Source organism: Bemisia tabaci, chromosome 2 (assembly GCF_918797505.1).
Source record: "Bemisia tabaci chromosome 2, PGI_BMITA_v3".
Classification (NCBI taxonomy): Eukaryota; Metazoa; Arthropoda; class Insecta; order Hemiptera; family Aleyrodidae; genus Bemisia; species Bemisia tabaci.
The window spans coordinates 26738870-26763385 of NC_092794.1; the positions used below are offsets into that span (position 1 = coordinate 26738870).

A 24516-nucleotide genomic window follows, 5' to 3' on the forward strand; every position below is an offset into this window, starting at 1 on the left:
ATGAAATTTGGCAACGGCTTATTTGACTTGGTTCCTTTCGGCTTTATACGGCTTGATTATTTGAGGTTACTCCTGAATGACCCTGTATACGACATTCACCATGACATCCACGGACCCTTGTGGTTGCCAATCTTTAATGAGGGTAAAAGTTGCATCTCCAGGAGCGTTGTAATGTGCTTCTAACACTTGGCCGCCGAGTTCGCCATCGCCTCGCTGACAAAAGGACGTAAGTACACTTTGTAACGCTCCCTGTCCCCCGTATAGCGTCATCTCTGGCAGGGCTCGCGCGGAAAGGGACTTGCGTGCTTCGGCCGAAGAACGGTTATCCATGTCACTGGCACCGTGACTCAAATCCGAGTGGCTCAAAGCGCGCTGTCCCGGTCGCTGCTCAATATTCATTCCGCATTCCGGTGCCTCGCAAAAATTTGCTCCCATTGTGGCTAATGGGGACTTCGGACCACTAGGGAGCCACAGGAGCGGTGCTTTCATTCCATGTCTGTCAAAAGTTCCGGGATTCGGAACTATTTTGTTCCCATTTCTCCTATTCCAGGACCGTCAAAAGTTCCAGGGTTCTTTTTAGATTCAATCAAAAGTTCCGAGAGAGTGCCGGGAAATGCAAACGATCCGGAACATCTTTTTAGATTCAATCAAAAGTTCCAAGAGTGTGCCGGAAAATGCAAACGATCCGGAACATTTCGGGCATTTTAGAAGTTCCGGAAAAAATTCAGGAAAATTTCAAAAGTTCCGGAATTTGGAACTAGTTCCAGGAAATGGGAGCACTGCGCAGGAGCCCTATTTCAGCCCGCGGGAAAGTTATCCTGGATGCGAGAGGTCGATCTATCAGTGTTACCGTTCTATGTCCGTTAAAAGTTTCGGGATTCGGAACTAGTTCCAGGAAATGGGAGCACTGCGCAGGAGCCCTATTTCAGCCCGCGGGAAAGTTATCCTGGATGCGAGAGGTCGATCTATCAGTGTTACCGTTCTATGTCCGTTAAAAGTTTCGGGATTCGGAACTAGTTCCAGGAAATGGGAGCACTGCGCAGGAGCCCTATTTCAGCCCGCGGGAAAGTTATCCTGGATGCGAGAGGTCGATCTATCAGTGTTACCGTTCTATGTCCGTCAAAAGTTCCGGGATTCGGAACTTTTTTTGTTCCAATTGCTCTCATTCCATGACCGTTAAAAGTTCCGGGGTTCTTTTTAGATATAATCAAAAGTTCCGAGAGAATTCCGGAAAATGCAAAAGATCCGGAACATTTCGGGTTATTTTAGGAGTTCCGGGAAAAATTCAGGAAAATCTCAAAAGTTCCAAAATTCGGAGCGAGTTCCGGGAAATGGGAGCACTGCGATATATCGAGACAAATTTTGTTCACACTCATAAAAGTGACGCTATTTTAGTTTAGTATTGGGAGAGGATCACCTCAAGACATATCTGGAAGCACATTTTTACCAAAATTACCAAGGAAAGGCCAGAGTTCCATATCTTGGAGGAAAACGTGAGGAATTTTGTTGGATGACGCCGGAAATATTTTTCATCTTTGAAATTGTATTTTAATCAATTTCCGAGAGGAGCTGTATAAATCGCTCACGAGGCGACTCAATATCTCGAAAATTTCCAGAAAGCTCTCGGACCCCTCCTTAGATCTAGAGGAGTCACCCTTTCCCCCTATAGATAAGGTGCCCTTTCTGCCCCCATACAAGAAATTCCTAGTTCCTATCCCATGCACTTAGTTCTTCCTCACGAATTAAGTGTTAGGCTCAAAAAATTACAAAGGAACGAACTGATCACTTGGACTCGATCTTTGATCTCATTTTGCTCTGTCTCGAATGAACAGAGAGGGCAACCCACAAAATTGAAATTTGGGTAACATTTGGGCTAAAATTAGTGTGAAGCCTTTAAAAGTGCAATCGGCATTTGTGAGTATATCGTAATTCGTACATTTAATTTTTTTTTTACCATTGATTTTACTTTTATGTTTTCATTTTTGAAATTGAGGCATTCTTCAGTAAAACACTGGAAAAAAAAGAATCTTAAATTTGCCGCCAAGAAGTATTTCTTCTCAGTTCAAGAATTTTGCTGGTTAATATAAGCTACTTTTTTGCTTAACCCAAGCATTATTTTTCTTGAATCAAGAAAAAGTCAGCTTAAAGCAAGATAAAGAAAATTCTTGGCGGCAAATTCGAGAATTATCATGCTTGATCCAAGCTACTTTTTTTTTCAGTGAAGGGCGTAGAAAACTTCCAATGCTGTTAAGATTGTTCAACATATCGACGGTGAAACTACCAAACCACGTATCTCGGTTTGCGACGTCGCAGACTTCCTGTCATACTTTATTTTTTAAATGAAAAACTACTTAACGTCCAGTCTTGAAAATTTCTGTGATTTTTCCTCTTTGTGCGGAGAAAATTCCGTGAAAATTTCAAGGAATGATATTGATTTGGTCTACTTAAAAAAAATAAAATGTGAGCGTAGATTTTTAAACACCGCAAACGAGATACGTGGTTTGGTAGTTTCACCGTCGAAATCCTTTTCAATGTAGTTGAATTAATATCAGTCAATTTTTAATGGTCCAAACGATTTTTGGGAGTCTTCCGGACGATTAGTAGCAATTTGACAAAGAACAGGTGGCTTCTGTCAATAAAATAATTTCCGGTCAGAAGCTTCTGAGCCCGTTTTCTCAAAACTTCATTTTTGCACTTACTGCTCTCTTCGCTATCACTGCAGAGTACTCCAGAGGATCTTTCAAGGGTTCTTTTGGCGACGATGGGGCAACAGCGCGGTTTTTAGTATTTCCTCCGCGTCGGTGCTCAAATCGGCGCACACTGGATCGAGTCAAGAGGAGAGGTCGGACAAAATCTGGAAACTTTGAAAGCTTACATTTTCAAAAATACGAAACAAAAAAGTTGAATTGTGATTCCACCGGTTTTTCGTGAAATTCCCTTTCGGAAACACCCCTTGAAATTGAATTTGTGACGAAATAAACATACAAATTTGAAATTTTAGCCGAAAATGTCATATCCGACCTCCCTATGGATCGTATTTGATAGTGGTTTCATGTGTCGTTTGGTTCAAAACAATAGAACACAACCTCAAACCAAAATTTTAGGAAGTCAGAAATGCTAAAAATGGGCAATTTCGTATTAATTTCACTACTATTGGCCTATTAGTAGTCATACGAATCAAAAATCTACCACCAAAAAACCCGCTCCGTCAGATTGCTCAATTGACTTTTGAGGCTATGTTTATGTTTTGAACCGATCGATATCGATACAATCTCACCCGTTTGATGTATCGAATACGGTCGTTCCACTGTGCGGCGGGCAAGTGCGGAGACCAAGAGGCAGACACGGCGCACAGTGGAACGAGTCTTCAGAAGAAGTCGGACATGAAATTTTTCACAAAAATTGTAAAATTTTACGTTTATCTCGTCACAATTTTAATTTTAAGGGGTGCTTTTGTCAGAAATTTTTACGAGAGAACCGATGAAACTACTTTAGAAAAATCAAAATTTTATATTGATGAAGATATACGCTTTTAAAGTTTTAAAATCATGTCCGACCACTCCCATTGACTCGACCCACAGTGCGGCGCGAGTGACGAATTCGGCACAATTTGAGACGAGAACATGTCCTGTAGGAAACTGAGTGACTAATCAGCGGATGAATATTCATGGCCCGTCAGCATATACCGTAGGGAGTAACACTGTCGCGGGTGATTTTACAGGTGAAAATGCACGGACTTTCTTCTGCATCCCCGCGGGGGAGTGCGCTCGGATGAGGGGGTCCCCCCCCCCCCCGCGTTGCTCCCAGGTCGTGACTCGCGGTTTTGAACGTGAACTTGGGCGGGTTGACTTCAATTACCGAGGCCCACCTCAGTGTTGCCGTCTCGCGAGGATTTTGTCCAGTGGCGTGGCGTGCTTTGCGATATATCGATTGTTATGCCATTTAAACCTATGGAAAAGGATCGATAAATAAGGTGTTCGCACCTTAATAATCGATTCTTTACCATAGGTTTATATGGAAAATCAATCGATGTATCGCAAAGAACGCCACGCCACTGATTTTGTCTTGAATGAAGTGATCATATCGTCGCCCTCCTCACATAAGGACGTAACTACACTACGGGATGAGCCCTGTCGTCCGTTTAACTCAAATGCTCTCCCGAGCTCATCTCAAAATGTTGTTACGCCTTTTTGCCGGCCGAGCGACGATATCGTCACCTACCGGCCAAAGCGTCACAAGCGCCATGCGACGTGTCAAAATTTCCACCGCCATTTTATTTTTTTACAGAGAAGTTGCTCAACGAAGCTGTCCGAAAATTTCACCGACGTTACTTTGTGCTGCCGATAAAATTCAGTGAAACAAATTCAACCAACAATGGAGATATTGCATGTGTGAGGAATTTGCGATTTGACGGTTGATTCTTATGTAAAAGTTCGCGAGAAACACGATGGTGCTACTGGTTTTCTCTGAAATCATCTCCCAAGCTCAAAAACAGCTCTCAAGTTGAGGCCAAAATGGAGGGGATATCCCTCGCTATCCCGAGAGTCCACCTCTACATCAAAACAAACTCTCCATGCAAAGATAGGGAGCAAATACATTAGCAGTGATGCCGTGTTTCTCAGTTTTAGAGTCCCCAAATAAAGTGGCAGTCCTGTCAATGTATTTGCTCCCTATCTTTGCATGGAGAGTTTGTTTTGATGTGGAGGTAGACTCTCAAAATAGCGTGGGATATCCCCTCCATTTTGGCCTCAACATGAGAGCTTTTTTTGAGCTTGGGAGTTGATTTCAGAGAAAACCAGTGGCCACATCGTGTTTCTCGCGAACTTTTACATAAGAATTAACAGTCAAATCGCAAATTCCTCATACATGCTCTCCATTGTTGGTTGAATTTGTTTCACTGAATTTTATCGGCAGTACAAGGTAACGTCGGTGAAATTTTCGGACTGCTTCGTTGAGCCACTTCTCTATAAAAAAATAAAATGGCGGTGGAAATTTCGAAACGTCGCATGGCGCTTGTGACGCTTTGGCCGGAAGGTGACTATATCAAAGGAGAGTATTCCCGTGTCTGGATCACTTTGATTGGTTCACCTGGCTTTTCATGAGGCTCTCGAGTATGGGCGTACGAAGGAGGGGTTCAAGGGGGGCTTGGCTTCCTCAGAAATTGAAAATAGTATCAACTGGGGTTAGGGGGCGTGCTCTCCAGATAAATGATAAAGTGCGAGAAGTCTGCAACGATGGAAACTGAGATACAAGATTCTTGAGTTGAGTCTTTGGTATAATATAATATTCATTTGGCAAAACTAACACAAAGTATAATAATGCCAGTTGGAGGAGCGAGAAACCCTGTACCGAGAATGGCCAATGAGCGTGGAACTAGTTTCCCGGTGCTGTTTCCAAATCAGGAACTTATGTCTCTCTAGTTTCAATTGTTGAAAGCTTCTTCAGCAAAGGCATAGGCAGGTGATTTATTAGCTGTGTGCTGTTTCCATCTAGCCTGGTGTGAATTTATGTGTCAGCGCGTGGAGACCGATGCAGTTTAAAGCACTAGACGTGATTTTTCACGATTCGAAAGCCGATGTTTATCTACTTGTCAGGTGCTCTGGTTAACCTAAGCTCAATAGTCCAATAGTTTCAATAGTTTCTAAGATGTCTGTTACTACCCGCAAGAAAGTGTATTGCATTCCTGAAAGTCAAAGTTCCCAAGTACAAACCGAATGAAAATTCACATTTCCCAATCCCCACACTCCCCTTTTTACTGGCCCAGCGTTAAAGTCACTCGGTGCGGTAGTTGCGAATGTCTTAGCATTGAACTACGTCTCGCGATGAAGACTACTTTTTCTGGCTCATTTACACAGAGAGAAAACTCAACACCAAAGTTTGGTTAATACGGGGGTTAAAACACAAAATAACCTAAGCCTTCGGTTGACTTTGGGGTTTCCCAGTCCCTCCGTCGTTTTCTGCGCTAAATTCACCGGAAACTGTACTAAAATCAACACAAACTTTTGGTTGGAGTGGGTATCACTTCTTATATTAACCAAAAGTAGTCAAAGAACACAAATATTTTTATTAGTGTACCTTTTAGCAATGACGTAGCGAGGAATTCTTTAAGAGGGGGGAGGGGGTCCATTCAATAAAGTGACGGTAAATTTATATTATTTTGTGTACGTCCCTGATAATATTTTATGTCTGCCCTCCAAAAGTAAAAAAAAAATGCACGATTAACGAGGATGAGGGGAGGGGGTCCAGACCCTCTGGACCCCCCCCCCCCCCTTGTCTACGCCACTGCCTTTGAGTCTATAGAGGGATGCAGGGCATGCATCAGGGAAACTAATGGAAAATATCGTCACCCTCTGGCCAAAGTATCACAAGCGTCATGCCACGTTTAAAAATGTCCGCCTCCATTTTGTTTTTTTGGAGAGGAATTGTTGGTTACATCTGTTTGAAAATTTCGCAGAATTTAATCGGCAGCACAAAGAGAATTCAGCGAAATTTTCGGAGAGCTTCATTGAGCTTTTTCTCTTTTTTTCTCTCTACTAGCTTTTTGGCCCATTCTGTAAAAGGGGGTTATTAATGATTCAAAACTTCACCTTTGTTAATTAAACCCCGCAAATAATTGATCGTCATATATTAAAGACTCTTTCATTGATCGATTGTTTTTCATTAGTTTTTCAATAGTAAGCTTGTAGAAAAAGCGGAAAGGTTACTTGAGACAAGTGGTTCGTCTGTTGCGTGAAAGCGTTCACTGGAAAAAAAAAACACATTGGATCTAGAATCCAGACTCTTGAAAATATTGACAAGAAAAAATACTCTCGATTCAATCGGATTTTTGCTTGAATCAAAGCGAAATCCGCTTAAATTAAAAGGCTTAGTTCTTGATTTAAGCTAGATTCTGACCGAATCAAGAGTACTTTTTCTTGTCGATGTTTTTAAGAGTCTGGACTCTAGCTTCAATGTGTTTTTTTCCATTGAGTTTAACGCACGTTGGCAAAATCATAAACACTTGTTAGAAAACGACTCGCTCGTCGATCCTCATTTCGTCCGCACTACTGCTAGAAGTCTTTAAGTAAGATAGTTTATAGTCTAAAATTGGCAACTGTGATCCAGCGCCGCGCTACGACTCGACCTTGTTACACTGGTAGGTAGTTCAACACCCTCTCAGTCTCCGAGTCACACATTGACCCATCCTCATTGACAGTGGGCTCGGGCAGTGCGTGAATGCAAATTCCTCTTCAGGCCACAGGATGCAGCCGCAGAATTAGGGCGATTTTACATTTTTGTGTCCGGCTGAATTTCCGCCAGCGAGTTTGCCGAGCCCATTGAGTCACACAAGTTCGCTCACAATCAGATCAGGAAGCCATTCTTAGTCTGAAGATGAGAGAAGGGGTCTGGAGGACAAGGTGCAAAAGTGCTGTTTTTGAAAAAATTGAGATATTAATAGTTACAAGTGAAACTAGTCTTTATGAATATTCTGTGGAAAAATTCGCCCCCAATTCCAATTTTTAAGCATCAAAAAGTCATCAAAAAAACAATTGCACCATTTGTCGTCCCGAGGAACGAAGGAACGTAACTCCATTCCAAGGTTGCAGATGTGACTCAAACAATTCAATTTTTGGTGAGGATAAAGCAGCAAAATTCTCATTGAAAGTTTTTCTAACTTTCGTACGAGATCAGAGGAAAAAACAATGTTTTCAGGTAGAAATTCCCAAGATTCTCCTCGAAGAAGAAAAAAAACAATTTCGCAAGGAATTGGGCAACATTAAAATGAGGGGCTTGGAGGGCAAGGCGCATAAGTGCAATTTCTAAAATAACTGAGATATTAATGATTACAAGTGAAACTAGTCTCAATGAATATTCTGTGAAAAATTCGCTCCCAAATTCCAATTTTTAAGCATCAAAAAGTCAGTTTGAACTTTCTCTCCGCAATAAGGATCCATCTAATTCCGAAACTTCAACACGTATCTCTCGAAATAGGAAAAACTGCTCTTATGTGCCTTGTCCTCCAAGACCTCAAATATTGTAAACCTTCGGAACGCTATAACGTCGAATATATGAATAATAGGGACCTGTGGGCCATCTTCACAGTGTGATGCGCCTTCAATCCAGCTAGCGGCAATGTGCCTATACTCGTAGTCGAATCATTATCGCAAAGAACTCTCGCATTGCGTTGGGTGCAATGAGAGAAGTATTCACGCAGTCTTGTAGGCGCTGACATACGTTTGACGCAGACCGCACTGTTTGGCGCAATGCATGAAGTATTCCTGCAGTCTCGCAGGCGCTGATATGAGTTTGACGCCGACTACACCGTGTTTGGCGCGATTATTTGAACTCGCGTTAGGATAATCGCGGCATCAAATAAAAGGGCTTAAAAGGCCCATGTTGTGTTTCGACGTCGTATGAACGCTCCAACGTTGCCTAGTTTCTCCCGATAAAATATTTACTCTAAAAAATTGAGGAAAGCTCTGTATGTTCGCTTTTTTAGATTGAATGGACCATTGAACAAGGTACTAATGTAAGCACTCTAATACATGATTCTTCACCAGAATTTTACGTAAAACACGATTCGCGCAACGAAAACTACTGAAATCAACTTCTAGCTAAGATATTTACGTTTTTAATGTTCGTTGGTTACGAGAACTTTGAATTGCCTGGTCATTAGAAGAGCAAAACCATTCGTGGGTAAAATTGCACACTACAACGGCTTTAGCAGACTACTCGATCGAGTATTGTTTCTTTCCCACATTAACTATGGCTTGAGCTGATCGTCAAGATTGAGGTTGCCATATTTTCATATTGCTGAGATTGTCATAGTGAAGTTCAAGCAATTGTGCAGCAATTTAACCCCTGTAAATGGTTCTTTCTTCCAAATTGTGTTTTTACCAGGAAATAAGTGAGCATTTCTGACGAAAGCATTTACTGATTTTTCTTCTGGCTACTCAAAGAATTAGGATAAATTTAGGATACAGAGTGCTCTGTCATATTATTCTCGCACATGATTGGACTTATCGCCTAAGAAATGACAATTTATGAAAAATTTGTGAAGCTTTTGATGGTTGAAGCTTTTGACGACTAAAGGAGAAAGTTTTCTTTTTTTTAAATTCAAGACTTTTGAAATTTAAGCAAAACTTATTTCAAAGTATGCTTGTTTGGGAATTAATTACAAAAATTGCCTTATTTTGCGAATTTGAACGAATGAAAAAGGAGGGATCATGGGTAAATTACACTAAAGGTGAAGTATGCTCGAGAGGGGTATACCTACTTCAGGAGTGATTCACATTCCTTATTGACTAAAGAAGAATAAAACAATGAAATTCCAATAAATCACGAAGCAAACATGATGGTAGTAAAAGGTTATCTCCAGAATTTTTGCTTAGATTCAAATCAACTAAATGCTCCCAGGTTACAACCTCTGTATTGTGGAAAGCGGGCCACCGAACTTCGGGGTATTTTCATGCGTGTTTTCTTCTAGCAATTGGGTAAACCTCTTCGTATTTTTATTTGTTTCAGGACTTTTTGTAATATCCGGGGTCATGACATGCGGCGGCGGAAACGGCTACTGCTTATTGGGTTTGGACTGCACATTGGACGCAGACTTCTTGCCGGACCCGCAAGGCCACTGCGAGGGCCTCAAGAACGCCTTCACACCCTCCGCCTACTTCTCCTGCTGCAAAGCGAACGATATGAGACCCACAGGGCCGTGGACCCACCCCACCACTACCGATGGACCCAAAACCCCCAAACCCACCCCGACTAACGCCTCTTACACTCAAATCAACTCCACTCCAGTTTCTACCACACCGTTAGCTCTAGGCGGGAATGCGACTGAAAACACCAACCCACCCGAAAGTACACACACAGCCGCAAACACCCAGACTACAAGTCTACCTACAACAGAATCACCAGGAGCCCCAGCCACGAGGCAGGGTGAAGACATTACAGAGATGACATCTGATGCCACCGAACAATCGACTTTCGAAGGGGAGTTCTCCTACCCTCCTCTTCGAGAGAATTCCATAGACATGGAGGATAGAGAGGGTAGCGGGTCGCGGAAGACGGGAGGGATGAGCGAAGGGACGACGACGAAGGTCACAATATCGATGCACGAGCCTGACTTAACCACGAGCCCAAGAACGGATGTACCGGAAGAAACCTACGTGGATGATGACGTAGATGGACAGGGACCCGAAGAGATGCCCGAAGAACAGGACACTCTTTTATTCGACCAAGATGAGGAGCAAGAGAACGAGGAAGGAGAAGAGGAGGACGAGCAAGAAGAGGACTTGTTTCATCGCGAAGAACCGGCAAGGCGACCGGAAGTGAACGAGATCGAAAAGGAGATTCTTAAAGTCCGACCTGATATGAGCGAAGTTCGCCCAGGTGTGAGTAAAGGCCAAGAGATATTGAGGATACATGGGCCGAACGACATATGGCCGGAAATGGTCCGACCTTCGACGGGGATGACGGAATATCACCCGGTTCAAACTCAAGTTCACCCACAGGCTGGCGCCCGACCGATGGTGCAAAAAGATCAAACTCGACCGGAAACACCAGAAAAGGAAATGCTCCCGGTAGTAACTCAATCTCCCCCGAAGACAACTCATATCCGACCGCTGATGACTGAGAACCGTGTCTCGAACGATTCCGAGATAAATATAGTGCGCATCCGGCCGACGATGACGGAGGTGCGACCGGAAACGGACGATTCCGAAGTCTACGGCACGCGAATCGACCTCCCGAAGAAAGATCTCGTAGAAGCTGACTTGATCGACGAGTACGCCGAAGAGAACGAATACGAAATGGACTTGGTAAGCCCGGAGCGACCATCAATGATCGAAATACCGTACAGCACGCAGGGTCCGAAGGAAACAAGCACACATTCAACCACGAATCTGATCAGCGGGCATAAGACTAGAATAGGATATCCAATGGAGCATCCAATGGAACATCCGATAATAGGACATCCAATGGAACATCCAATAATAGGACATCCAAACGGCGATCCCATGCATCAACAGGACTTGCAAAGATATCCCGTCAAGTCTAAAATAGGACATCCAATGGGAGGACATCCATCCGGTAACCCTATTCATCAACAAGACATGCAAAAATATCCGATCAACGGCCCTGAGTCTGGAATAGTATATCCAATGATACATTCAACGGGAGGACATCCAACCGGTGATCTCATCCATCAACAGGATATGCATAAATATCCGCTCAACGGGCATGAATCAGGAGAAGGATATCCAATAGGACATCCAATGGGAGGACATCCCACCGGTGATCCCACCCATCAACAGGACTCGCAAAGGTATCCAATGGTAAATGGTTCATCGCATCGGCCGGTAGAGAGTCCAGTTTACCACGAGTCTCCTGATCGTCTCCATTCAGCGAATCCGATGGGTGGACATCTGTCTCTAACTGGTGATTCTCATCTAGATGGTGGAGGGTATCCAACGGTGAAGGGTCAACCGGAGGCTCCAGATTACCACGAGTTGACTCCGGATCATGAGAGACCCATGGCGACCATGGTTCCAGGCCACTCCTCAACGTCGGAGACTCCGCCAGAGAGCAGCACCGAGGACTTGGCCGTGTCGAAGACGTACCTGAACTACATCCGCGACAAGATCAACACGACGATCGCGGAGATCTCGACGAGCCTGAACAACCGCTTCCCGGGACTCCGGCCGGGGATCATCTCGAACACGATCTCGGACGTGGTGACGGCGACGCAGCGGCCGTTCGTCCAGGCGCAGTCCCCGGTCCTGGGCGACGGCTCCGGCGAGCTGTTCAACCGCGACAACGCGAGCGCGGGCGCCTTCGCGCGCCCCCGCAACTGCGACATGGTCCGCGACGTCGAGTGGCGCTTCCAGGAGGACGGCCAGACCATGTGCTACGGGATCCTCATCGATGCCGTCCGCATCCTCACGTCTGCTTCCTGCGTTTTGAAGTGAGTATTACCAAATAGACCAGTTGCGCTGAATCCAGCAATTTGGCAACACCGGATTTCCTCCATTTAAACCTATGGTAAATAATCGATTCTTGTCCGAGCACCTGGCCCCCTATGAATCGATACATTTCCATAGGTTTAAGTGTAGGAAATTCGGTGTTGCCAAATTGCTGGATCCGCCAATGTAACAGAATCGTGTTTTCAGGCTTATTTCTCGTGGATCAACTAAACATAAGAAGATCTGTCCAAACAGCAACTTTCTACGTTTAATATTAACCGAGATATTGCCCTTTGAGAAGTCAGGTTTTTGACGTCATCCACCGCGGTAGTGCATAACACGGTATGTACTACCGCGATGGATGACGTCATAAATCGAGTTTTTCAAGGCGCGATATCGGTTAATAATCAACGTAGACAGTTGCTGTTTGGACAGATCTTATTATTATTATTTTTTCTTTCTTTTTTGTTTGATCAAATTTATTACATAATTTACACCATAAATGAATTTTGCCCTTCGCTCTATCTACTGTTTTGCTATACATTGTATATTATCATTAAAGTCCTCTGATTCTTTTTTAGATTATTTGAGTCAAATATGGCGGGAGTGTCAGCTATCTCTAATAGGGGCAACAACCACAGTATAAACGGAGTGACAGTGCACGAAAATTTCCAGGCTGTCAGCAATCCTCAGGCAATGAATAAAAATGATCTCGGTAAGTTTTCCAATACTTATGCACCTTAGCCGTACCCCATGCTTCCATGCACTTCTAGCAAAACAGTTCCAAAATTCATCAGAGAGCACCCCTCTTATCAGTGAATGCATGTGCAGGGAATTAATACAATTTATCTTGAAAAGGTAATTAAAAAAATTTGCTCCTCATAGTCCTGTTAAACTTTTGTTCAAAACGAATGACAAAAAAACTAATTTTTCCCCCTCGTCACCTGATATTATTTGCGACTCAGTGATTTTTCGAGGGTCATGATTGATCACATCAGTGCAATCAAGTACATTGAAAAAAAAGTGAAGTTGATTTAACATTCTGGGTGTAAGAAAAGTGTGCTAGAACTTATAGAATGCTGAATTACCGGCTATGGCAGTTACTTTAACAATGCCAAGATGTAAAACTAACTGCTGAGACGGGTATTTCAGCATCTTGTAAGTATTCTCGCACACTTTTTTTTACAGCCAGAATGTTAAATCAACTTCACTTTTTTCTCGGTGTATAGGATTAATTTTAATTTAATAGCCATGCATTTGAACACAGATGGTATTAGTACCGCACAGTGGTACGCTCGTATAGAATACATTTTCGACTACTTTCAGGAAAGAGGATTTTCGGCAATTTCAGCTGCAGTAATTAACCAGGACGAGTTAGCGAAAACGCATGGTTGACAATCGTTGTCTCTCTCGAAATATTAACCAAACATCGCGAATGCCCGAGAAAACTTATTTTGTTCAAAAGGCAACCTCGCAAAGTATCTGTGTCGCTTGTAGAGGGCGTAATCATGGCTCTTTCCCACGGATTAACAGAAAGAGCGTGTATCGTTCGGTTACAAATTGAACCAAAATTCAAATTATTCCACCAAAACAAGGGGTCATCGGGGCAGAGGAGCGGGATTTTTGACTCATGTTGCAACGGGAAACGACATCGCCAGTGGGGCGGAAAATCAGCCGCGCGTACGTAGCGTCGGGCCGAGAGAAAAAGCGAGAGACGGACCACGTTTATGGAAGATGCTTGTCACGCCCAGCTAATTGTGGATAGTCAAATTAGGCCTGATGGTCCATTTTCCTAATTTCTGCCGCGTGTCCGCGCGGGAGGACCACTGCCACTTTTTCCGCGGTGTTGCAATTTCAATTTGAGGATTTAGTGATATTTTAACGCTGTACTAATGAAGAATCAGTTTAGATACCAATAAATGATTAAATGTAACAAGACATAGAGAAATGGCCATATAGGGTTCACGCCATTTCGCGGGGAAATGAAGGCCAAGAAGTTCCAAAAATTACAATTATTGTAGTCAAAAATAATTTTTTTTTTAACTTTAATGAGTCACTCGAGTCGAAAATTTATTTTTGACTGTAATTATAATTTTTGGAACTTCTTGGCCTTGATTTCTCCGCGAAATGGTGTATTTAAAAAAATACATCCAGTGTTCGGGCCACTTCTTAGTGTTTTTTTCTTCTCATTAAATAATTAAATGAATGCATGCAGAATTTACAGGTGTTTGACATTTTGTAAATTTCATGTTTAAAATGAAACTGCGAAGAAAGCCTAGCAATTAAGAGGCAGTGGCAAGGCTTGAATGATCGATTATCGACATTTTCCCATTTGAAGCTATGGTACAGAATCGATTATTAAATTTTTCGTTGGGATCACCCTGTTCATCGACCATTTTCCATAGGTGTAAATGGCAAATCAATCGATAGATCGCGAAGCACGCCACACCACTGGCAAGAGGATAGCCTCGGTATCTAAATTGAACCAAGTCGCCCTCCTGACATAAGGACGTAACGACACTTCGCTATAAGCCTTGTAGTCTGTATGACTCGATGTTTTCCTCGGTTCATTTCTAAGTGTAGGTACGTCTTTATTCTTGCCAAGCGACGAATTATTGGAGGAAATATGACAAAATTATTATATCTGCTAAAATTTACGCGTTTCAATGGAAAATGCCGCCAGATGACATCACAAGGCGGCATATTTTCTCACTTTAAAATTTATTTTTCTCCAATAAGCTCCTATTCCAGAGAAAATTGTAAAAAATACTGCAAACGGAGCTCATCAAGCACTCTCAGATGGAGCAATAAAAATTTTGTGTGCAAATTTTCCGTTCATTAATAAATATACGAAATTTTACGAGGTATCAATAATTTTAAGAGTTCTGATCGACTTTTTCAGGTATCGTAACTTTAAAAGCAACAGTTCCTTACAATGACCAATGTATTCCAAAGCTACCTTTCAAGGGGCAAATCTTAAGGAATATGAAGTGTAGTTCGACGCACAACGAAGAAGAATCAGAATATAAGACAAAACCAATGTTCAGCCGGTACAGTAGTAATTACGTAAACCGAGGTAAGTAAGAGTCCTTTTAGTGAAATGAAGAGGTCTATACTCAGTTACATAGCTTACGATGTGCAGTCCACAAAATGTTACTTTTATTTTTTGCGTAAAGTTTAAAATTTTCACCAAAAATTATCAATTTCAAAAGAGTATTGAGAGAAAGAACAATTAAAATGAGTAAAAAAAATATGAATCGAGTTTTAATTTTAAATATCAAACATGAGTTATTGAACATTACTTTGCATACTATTATTATAGTATATTTCACATTATTTATTTTCTATTAATTTGATGAAGTCAGTAAAATCCCACGTCAGTTTCAAAGACAGCGGTGGATTTCCAGTGGAAGATGCATGCCGTATGTTGATCATGTAGTGGGGACTTGAACACTCAGCTAAGAATGTAAGCGAGTTTCACAATTCCAAATACCTTCAATAATGATAATCAAGCTACTACGTATAAACGTCAGGAAAATATCTCCTCAAATGCAAATTTCGGAGTTGTAGTATCCAAGAAAAAAATTACCTCTAGCAAAACAACATTCTTCCTTTTTATCTTTTGCACATAGGGCTTTGACGGTTAGAAATGTATACAAAAGTTACTATGAATTGATTTTTTTCACTCAAAATTTAAAATGACACCGAGAAAAAAATCTTTAGTTTCAAGTGTTCTTACTGTATCCTTTGTTTACGTAAAATCAAAACCTTGGTCCTTATTGTAATGATTTTACTTCGTCCGCATGATAATCAAAGTATCAAGAGCGCAAAAATGACATTTTTCTGTGGAAAACTAGGTTTCACATAAAACAAGTTACTTATTTAAAAAGAGAAATCCTCACGAAAAAGTGGAAGCTGGCCCCAGTAAAAAATTTACGCCAGCTCGATCTTACAAGATTTGTTTTGATTGGATTAAATTTTGCAATAAGAATTACTATTTCTGGCTCATTTAGAAACAACGCGCGTCCTATGCAGATAAGTAATTAAGGGATGTGCCAGAAATTGTGGTTCCTTGTCGCAAAATGTAGTCCAGTTATGCTGTCTACAATCACTTTTCGAAGAGCATTTTCCCAACTTCATTCGCTCTTGTGCTATTTCGACAAATTTTCACCTACTTTATTCGCTTCATGTATTGCTTTCACAGATTCACCGCTGTGCTCTCATTCTCTCAGTACGTTTGAAGTGAATCGAACGCCGTACCTAACCTTAGCGTGTCAAAATGCAGTAACGGCGGATACCAGAAAAGTAAGCAAATAATTTTACTATTACCTCTGCGGAAGTATATACTTACTAGGGGGCTACGCCCCCTGGCCGCTACGCGGCCCGACCCCCTGAAGGCGCTCCGCGCCATCAATGGGCCGCTTCGCGGCCCTACTTTTACCCTCCTATCGGTGTTAGTTTTATTTTTCCCCTAAAAAATTACGAAATGAGGTATACTTTACTTTTAGAATGAAATAATTTTTGGTTTTGATGAATAAAGAAACAAATTTTTTTTTTGAAGTCTAAAGGACGCGTTTTGGAATGACTACTTGATGAAATATTGCAGTAAAACAACGAACATTGATAATCAGGTAATAATTAAGAATTTCGGGTAACGGGGATCGAACCCACACCATATTTTGAGTGGACGCTTCCGACGTCTTCGACGACTCGGCTACCACTCGTCTTGAGGAAGTAGGGGCGAATCTTGAGTAGATAAGTGTAGAGCTGATGCGCAGGCTACCCAGCTACTGCGCAACCTCCTCGACCACTGCGCATCCTCCCGCGCATAGCGGTAGCAGTCTCGGAGCATTCTGAAAATTCACTCACTTTTATAACGTGATTGTAAAAAAACCTGGGTCCTATTTCCAAAATCTGAATAGAGCGGGCTCGTCTATGGCCAATTACCCGTCGATTACCGCAAAAAACTTGGAAATCGGCCCGGTAGAACGCTCAAACGAACTATGACAAAAAATATAAATTTACATTGTTTAAATGGGAGAATTCGCAACTTTACCACTTAATATAAAAAAACCTAGGCCATATTTTGAAAATCTGAAAAGAGTTGGCTTATCTAGAGACAATTGCCCGTCGATAGCCGCAAAAATCATAAAAATCGGCTTCGTAGAACGCTGGAACTAAGCGTTACCAGTTTCGCAAAATTAGGAGGCTTGAGAGCTTATAGTATAGATAATATCTGTAACGGTCAATGACGGTTATTTGGTTTTAATCATGAGGAAAAATTAGCTTTAAAATAGTGCCAATATTTGCAAGTTGGCACTTGCAGAAAGCGGCAGGAAGTAACAAGCGAAGTGGGATCGAGACCCATTTAACGACTAGATTAGAGAACCCCAAAAGAAAATTCAATAAAGCGGAAAGGTCATACTCTTCACACATCAAGCGCACAGCATTTCTATGTTGTACAAATGAACTCGTGTGGAAGTTCCCTGGCTGTATGCTTGGTTGCGTCTACTGAAATTGAAGGAAATTTAAGCCTCACATATTGTCACTTTCTTTTTGTGCGAGATGAACTCGAACTTTTGCTCTCCAATTTATTCATCAGAGCAATCAAATTACATTTTAGAAAATTCCTCCTATTTTTATAGAGTATTATCTACTTCAATGTCCGTCATTAACTTGTGTGCTATCGTTCTTGAATAAAGTGACACAGTGTGCTGCATAATTTTTAGGAACACTTCGATGGCTAAACGTCAAAATCTCGCGTATTTATCGAAATTTCTGTGCACATTGTATTTTTTCAGGGATTTGATCATGAGGACACTGAAAGAAAATTTCAAATAATAATGTCGATCTCTTCTCCATCCGAAAAATGAAGTAAAACCTACGTCTGATTAAATATTTTATGGTTGACAAGAAAAGTCGGCAGTGGTTATGTATGTAATATGCCCTCAACTCCTCGCTGGTCAGGCATTATTTTCTCCCGCAAAATCAAGAATGCAACAACATGAAATGAAACGCATGATCAGGTTGCATAGTCTCAGAGTTGAAGGGGAAAGAATGGTAGCATCAAAATGAGAGAGCCGTAAGGTCGTCTTTGCTCGCTTATCGCACTGCTTCTCTCTACGCAATCACCAAAATTGTTAAAAATCCTAAATTTTTCATCACTCCTGAGATCCCTTATTTGTACCGTCATGAAACATGAAAAAATGCGTATCCTCCATTAAAATGTATACAATCTTCAGTTTTATTAAAAGGAAACTATTCAAAATATTTCCTTGATATTTTCAATGAATATTTTTGAATGAGTGAGGAAATAAAAACTTTCAGGAGAAACTATGGGTTAGTTTTTTATTTTGAAAAAAAAAAAAAAAATTAATATGTGCGGAGCTTTCCAATTGTTGGAATATGAGGAAAAAGGAGACAAATTACGATCTGCTTACGAACTGGTTTATTCGTCGCCCATCGCTGGGGCGGTTATCAACGCAACTGACAAAAACGATATTGAGGATTGAAGATTCACAAACAGGAAAAGTTACATAATCATTGAGGTCGATGCACGATATAGATTTAGATAAGTCAACATGCCTCCCTGATTTTTAGGAACTGAAAAATCAGATAATTATTTCATTACAAAATATATCAAGTACATCCTACATTAATCGATAATATTTATATACTACTTATATCTACACTACCCTCCCTGGCGCCAGGTTTATACCTACACATATAATATTACAGATCTGCAACATAAATAATAATTGGGGAAGTGGATTCTGAACCATATAAAAAAAAATTGCTCAAATCACGAATAAGTAAATAGAAAAGAGAAAATATACTTTTATTTTGACTTGCAAATTTTCCAACAAATGAGTGAGACACTGGCCAGGTGCCTCCCTGATTTGAGGAATTTAACATAATGACAACTTTTCTCTCAATTTTTCAAATTGAAATTTGCCCAGTGGTTTAGTCAAAATGTCCGCCGGGTTTTCCTTACCACTTATTTTCTTGATTTCGATTTCCTTTTTATTTACATAGTCTGTGACAAAATGAAATCGGATATCGATATGTTTTGATCGTTTCGTAAACCGTCCATTTAATGCTATGTCTTTTGCGCCCTTGTTGTCTTCCATAATTTGGACTGGGATCGGAAAAGCAATGTTTAATTCTTTTAAAAGACCCATAAGGGGTAAAACCTCTGTAACTGTTTCAGACAGGGCATAAAATTCAGCATGCGTGCTGGCTAATGAGACTACTTTTTGTTTGGTTGACTTCCATAAAATAGGCGTTTCATTAATGCATAAGAGTGAACCGGTTGTTGATTTTCGATCAATGATATCTGACCCATGGTCGGAGTCCGAAAAGGCTGAAAATACAATTCCTTTCGGATTATATTTATATGTGAGGCTTAAATGACGAGTATCATACACGTAACGTAAGACACGTAACGCATATTTGAAATGAGTCTCTGAACAACAATTTTGAAAGCGGGACAAGTAATTTACACAAAATGAGATATCTGGACGTGAGCCATTTGCAATATATAAGAGAGTTCCGATGATATTTCTGTAGTTTAAAGAAAAATTTGGTAATTCAGAAGGAATCACTTTTAGATTTTCCTCCATAGGAGTCCTGACCGGCTTACTATCTATGACATTAAATTTAATGGCAGACTTTTCAATGAAATTTCTTTGATTAATTGCAAGAGTTTTATTCCGCTTGTTCCTGAAAATTTGTAATCCTAGATAGATTTCGGGCTCTCCTAAATCAGTCATATCAAAATTATCCATCAGTAATTTCTTAACATTTTGGACACTTGTTAAATTTTCACTTAAAATTAACACGTCATCAACAAAGAACAGTACAAGCACCTTGGATTTATTTACCTTTAAATAATAAAGACAGCAGTCGTAATTTGACCTTATGAAAGCATTATTAGTCATAAAAGTGTTAACATGGTCGTACCAGTCTCGTGGCGATTCTCTGAGCCCATATAATGCCTTTTCTAGTTTTAATATTACATTTTGGTTTATTTCTGAACCCTTAGGGGGTTTAATGTATACATTTGATTTTACTTGACTATTCAGAAATGCGGATTTGAAATCTAGCTGATGAAGGTGCCAGTTAAATTGATTTGCTAAAGATAATAGTAGCTTAACAGTGCTCAATCTTGCAACTGGGGAATAAAGCTGCTCGTTATCATTGGAGCTTTGTTGAAATCCTCTCGCAACTAATCTCGCTTTGTAAGTTCCATCTGTTTTGATTCTGAATAGCCATTTCGTCTCAATAATATCAGTAATTTGAGACTGATTTTTCGCAATAGACCAAGTGTTGTTTTTCTTTAAATTTGTCAACTCCTCGTTAATTGCTACTTGCCATTTAAGTTTTTCGGGACTCGCAAGAGCTTGTTCAAAATTTTCAGGGATTATAACACTACACGTGTTAGCAAAAATGGGATCCTCAATTAATCTACGAGGAGCTGTAAGAGTCTGTCTATTTCTGAGGTTGGGAGGTTCAGGTGGATTAATTATTTGTTCCGGCGTGTGAAATTGTTCTTGCTGTAACATTTCATCATTATTGTGAATACTATCACCAACATTTATGAGAGGGTTTTCGGTATTAAAGGTTGCGTACTGGTCATTGAGTGTTAAATTTTCACTAGAGTGCTCGGTCTCTTTAATACATTTTTCAGGTTCTTCTATGAAGATTACGTTTCTAGAAACGATCACTTTGTTTGATTTAGAGATCTTTATAAAATATCCCATATCAGCATATCCTATTAATTGACCTGATTCTGCTTTATTACATAGTTTGTTCTGACGTTTTTCATCTGGAATTCTTACAAAAACTTTGGTTCCAAAGGGCTTTAAATTTGAAAAATTTGGCCTTTTATTCATAAAAATTTCGTACGGTGTTTTACACAATTTCGTATTAGCTAATGCCCTGTTATGTAAATACACTGCTGTTTTAACACAATATGGCCAAAAGTAATTTGATAAATTGGCTTCTAACAAAAGACATCTTACTTTATCCATAATAGTCCTATTAAACCTCTCTGCCACACCGTTTAATTGATGACAATACGGTGGGCAAGGTTGTAAATAAATTCCCTTACTTTTTACAAAATTCGAGAAGTTTTTATTAATATATTCTGTTCCGTTATCACAGCGAAGAACTTTGATGAATTTACCGGTTATATTTTCTACAAAATTAGTATATTCTATGAAGGTATTTATTACTTGATCTTTGCTAGGGATACAAAATGAAACAGCAAATTTTGAGAAATCATCAATAAAGCTAACAATATACTTGCCATTACTTACACCTGCTGGTAATGGTCCTATTAAGTCAGAATGCACAATTTCCAGGATATCATTGGCTCTAGATCTTGAATCTCGGTACTTGAGATTATTCATTTTAGCTTTAATGCAAGTTTCACATCTCGTGAAGGTCTTCTGGAGTTTCGGGAGTCCATCGGCTAAATTTAAATTGCTCATTAAGTATAAATCATTAAAATTAATGTGACCTAAAATTTTATGCCATTTTTCGAAGCTTGATAGATTACTTATTGTTGATTTTTTTGCTATATTTGCATGTATTTCATTCGATAATACATATCCTTGTACTGTATATAACTCGTTTTCTTTGAATGCAATCATTAAAGTTTCATTACTTACTATTTTAGCGATATTTCCCTGAAAAATGATTTTATTGTTTCTGTTCGTAACCTGCGAGGCACTCAATAAATTAACTTGCATTTCTTTGACGTAGTATACGTTACATAACTTATTTTTAATGATTTTGCCATTAACAGTTGTGTGAAACAAAATATTGCCGATTTTATTGGTTTCCAGTGGATGTCCATCTCCAACTCTTATTTTTGTAGGTGTTTCGAGATACGTGTATTCGGAGAATAGCGTATCATCGTTAATGATATGGTGTGAACAGCCACTGTCCAATAAGAATGACACATTAATCTTATCCGAAAATTGATTCGTTTGAAATCTGGCTGTGTGATTTTGAACTATAGGAGACATACACATGTAATAGTTTTGACTGCAATTTGGTTCTACATTATCAAAATTTTGAATTAGAGGATTTGAGTGCTTGTTCCTAAAATGTTGATAATTACAATCCTGGTTAACATTTTGATTTTGCTGAAAAGGAAAATCTTCATTAGTGTACTCATACCTTTGTGCGTTTGTATTGTAGACATTTGGTCCTTGATTTTGATACCAGTCTCTTCTCCCTTGATTGCCGTTGCCTCTTGTGCGAAAATTTCCTCTCCATCTACTGCCTCTTCTGTTAGGCCTGCTTCCGTTTCGTCCTCTCCAGTTTGAATTTCCTCTCCAGTTTGAATTTCCTCTCCAGTTTGAATTTCCTCTCCAGTTTGAATTTCCTCTCCAGTTTGAATTTTGCCAATTTGAATTTGCCTGGCCACTGTGTTGTTTGAAGGGTCCTGCTCTTCCCCTCTGATTGTTTCCTCGGATGTAGAAAGAATTTAGTTGATGAGTCACTTCATCAACACTTGAACATTGCTCGTTCCTCAGAAATGCAGCTTGGATTTTCGTTTTAACGTATTCAGTGTTACGATTATCCTCGTCCACTGAATCAAGAAGATCATTGATATAGAAGAGAGATTTTGGCAAAGCCAATAGTAAATACTGTAGTTTATCCTCTTCATTTATGGTTTCACCGGTATCACTTAAGTTGTTAATTAATTTTTCAAATTTATTGAAAAATTCCTCCGGTTTATCAGTTTCTTTGAGTTTAAGTTCAATTAACTTTTGTTTTGTTAATAATCTTCTAGATTGGCCTTTTGCTACAAAAGTATGTTCTAATTTCTCTAACATATCTTTGGGCTCCGTTAAATTCATAATATGCTCCAACTGATGATTATCAATGGCTGATACAATGATATTCTTAGCTTTAATTTTCATGCTGGCCCAGTTTTGATCCGTTATTCCATCCGGTTTTTCATCACGTACAATACATTGGTTGCAGTTGTTCATTTCCAGTAAAAGTGTGATGCGAAATTTCCATTTTGAAAAATTCTTCCCACTAAATACGGGCACTTTTATTTTTGTGCCGTTATTGGCCATATTACGTTAGTTAAAAAAAAGAGTTCAAAATAAGCACATATTTCACAGTTTGTACATTTTCGCGTCACGCACTTATTTCGCGCTGTATGCATTTCCACGCTACGCACATATTACGCAGTTTTTAGATCTCCACGTGAAGCACTTCAACTTATTCAACTTTTTGAACCACGCTCTGCTACCATGTTGGAATATGAGGAAAAAGGAGACAAATTACGATCTGCTTACGAACTGGTTTATTCGTCGCCCATCGCTGGGGCGGTTATCAACGCAACTGACAAAAACGATATTGAGGATTGAAGATTCACAAACAGGAAAAGTTACATAATCATTGAGGTCGATGCACGATATAGATTTAGATAAGTCAACACCAATTGAATAGACGCGCTTATCTATTTTACCCATGGACATGAGCACTTTGCTTTCATTTTTTTATTTTTTATACTATTGCCAGTTTATACCATAGTTAATTGAAACGAATAAGAACCGACAAAAAGTTTTAAAGGCCAGAATGTGTCGGGGTCATAACAATCCTATTTCCAACCAAAAATAATAGCATGTAAATTTAAACAGGAACAAAAGCTAAAATGTACACAGCACAGTCCGAAAAAGAGGTTGCCTCCATTGCCCCCCTGAGGTTGCCCCTACGGTATTGTAGCTTTTAGCTTTTGTCTCTTCTTACACCTACATTTTATTTCATCTGGTCAAAAATGGGGGGGGGGGGGGGTTCAGGAGCCCATAACGCCCCGGCTGGCGGCCGTTTGAACCTCCTTTTTTTAGTCTCTGTTACCAATTTTTATGTGTATTCTAAATCCTTCTTACATTTTGGGCCATTGGCTCGTTTTTCATTGCCCATAATCAAATGTACTATCATTCGCATCGTTTATGGTTTCAGATTTCTCAGGACACCAGTGGAAGTGGTGTCATGTGCGACGGAATTTTGGCGGGCATCGAACTTTCCTCGGGTCTCGGAGCAAAAGCTTACACGCCTCTGAGCATGTATGTCGACTGGATAAACAAGAACATCAAAGGACCCAGCATATCGCAAAGGTTCCGGGTTGGCTACTACAATTTCAAGAAGTGATTCTCAAAGGAAGAGGTGGAACAAATTACGAACCAAACAGGGTCGCGCTCGAACGAGAAGTATCGTAATATACGATTGGACGTCATTTTGCGTTGAGGAATTACAATTTCTGACTCTTCCATAGAAACACCTTTCACTGGAAAAAATAACACATTGGATCTAGAGTCCAGACTCTTGAAAACATTGACAAGAAAAAATACTCTTGATTCAATCAGATTTTTGCTTAAATCAAAAGGAAATCCGCTCAGATTAAGAGGCTTGGTTCTTGATTTAAGTAAAAATCCGATTGAATCTAGAGTATTTTTTCTTGTCGATGTTTTTAAAAGTCTGGACTCTAGATCCAATGTGTTTTAATTTCCAGTGTTCTTCACAAGGAACTAACAAAATATAC

At 40.1% G+C, this 24516-nt stretch overlaps 1 protein-coding gene across 1 annotated transcript; it reads left to right on the top strand.

Moving 5' to 3' along the window:
- Positions 1-9517: 9517 nt before the first annotated feature.
- LOC109032420 (uncharacterized) lies at positions 9518-24200 on the top strand. Its single transcript, XM_019044540.2, has 5 exons — positions 9518-11947; positions 12527-12660; positions 14848-15021; positions 16150-16250; positions 23937-24200. The coding sequence occupies exons 1-5, from the start codon at positions 9528-9530 to the stop codon at positions 24123-24125; spliced, it is 3018 nt and encodes a 1005-aa protein (XP_018900085.2). The 5' UTR covers positions 9518-9527; the 3' UTR covers positions 24126-24200.
- The last annotated feature ends 316 nt before the right edge of the window (positions 24201-24516 follow it).

Bases quoted from the DNA above. Each gene is read 5' to 3' on its own strand.
- LOC109032420 (XM_019044540.2), top strand. From the start codon at position 9,528: ATGACATGCGGCGGCGGAAACGGCTACTGCTTATTGGGTTTGGACTGC. The intron at 12,661-14,847 runs GTAAGTTTTCCA...CGACTTTTTCAG, and splicing joins AATGAATAAAAATGATCTCG to GTATCGTAACTTTAAAAGCA. The intron at 15,022-16,149 runs GTAAGTAAGAGT...TTGCTTTCACAG, and splicing joins TAGTAATTACGTAAACCGAG to ATTCACCGCTGTGCTCTCAT.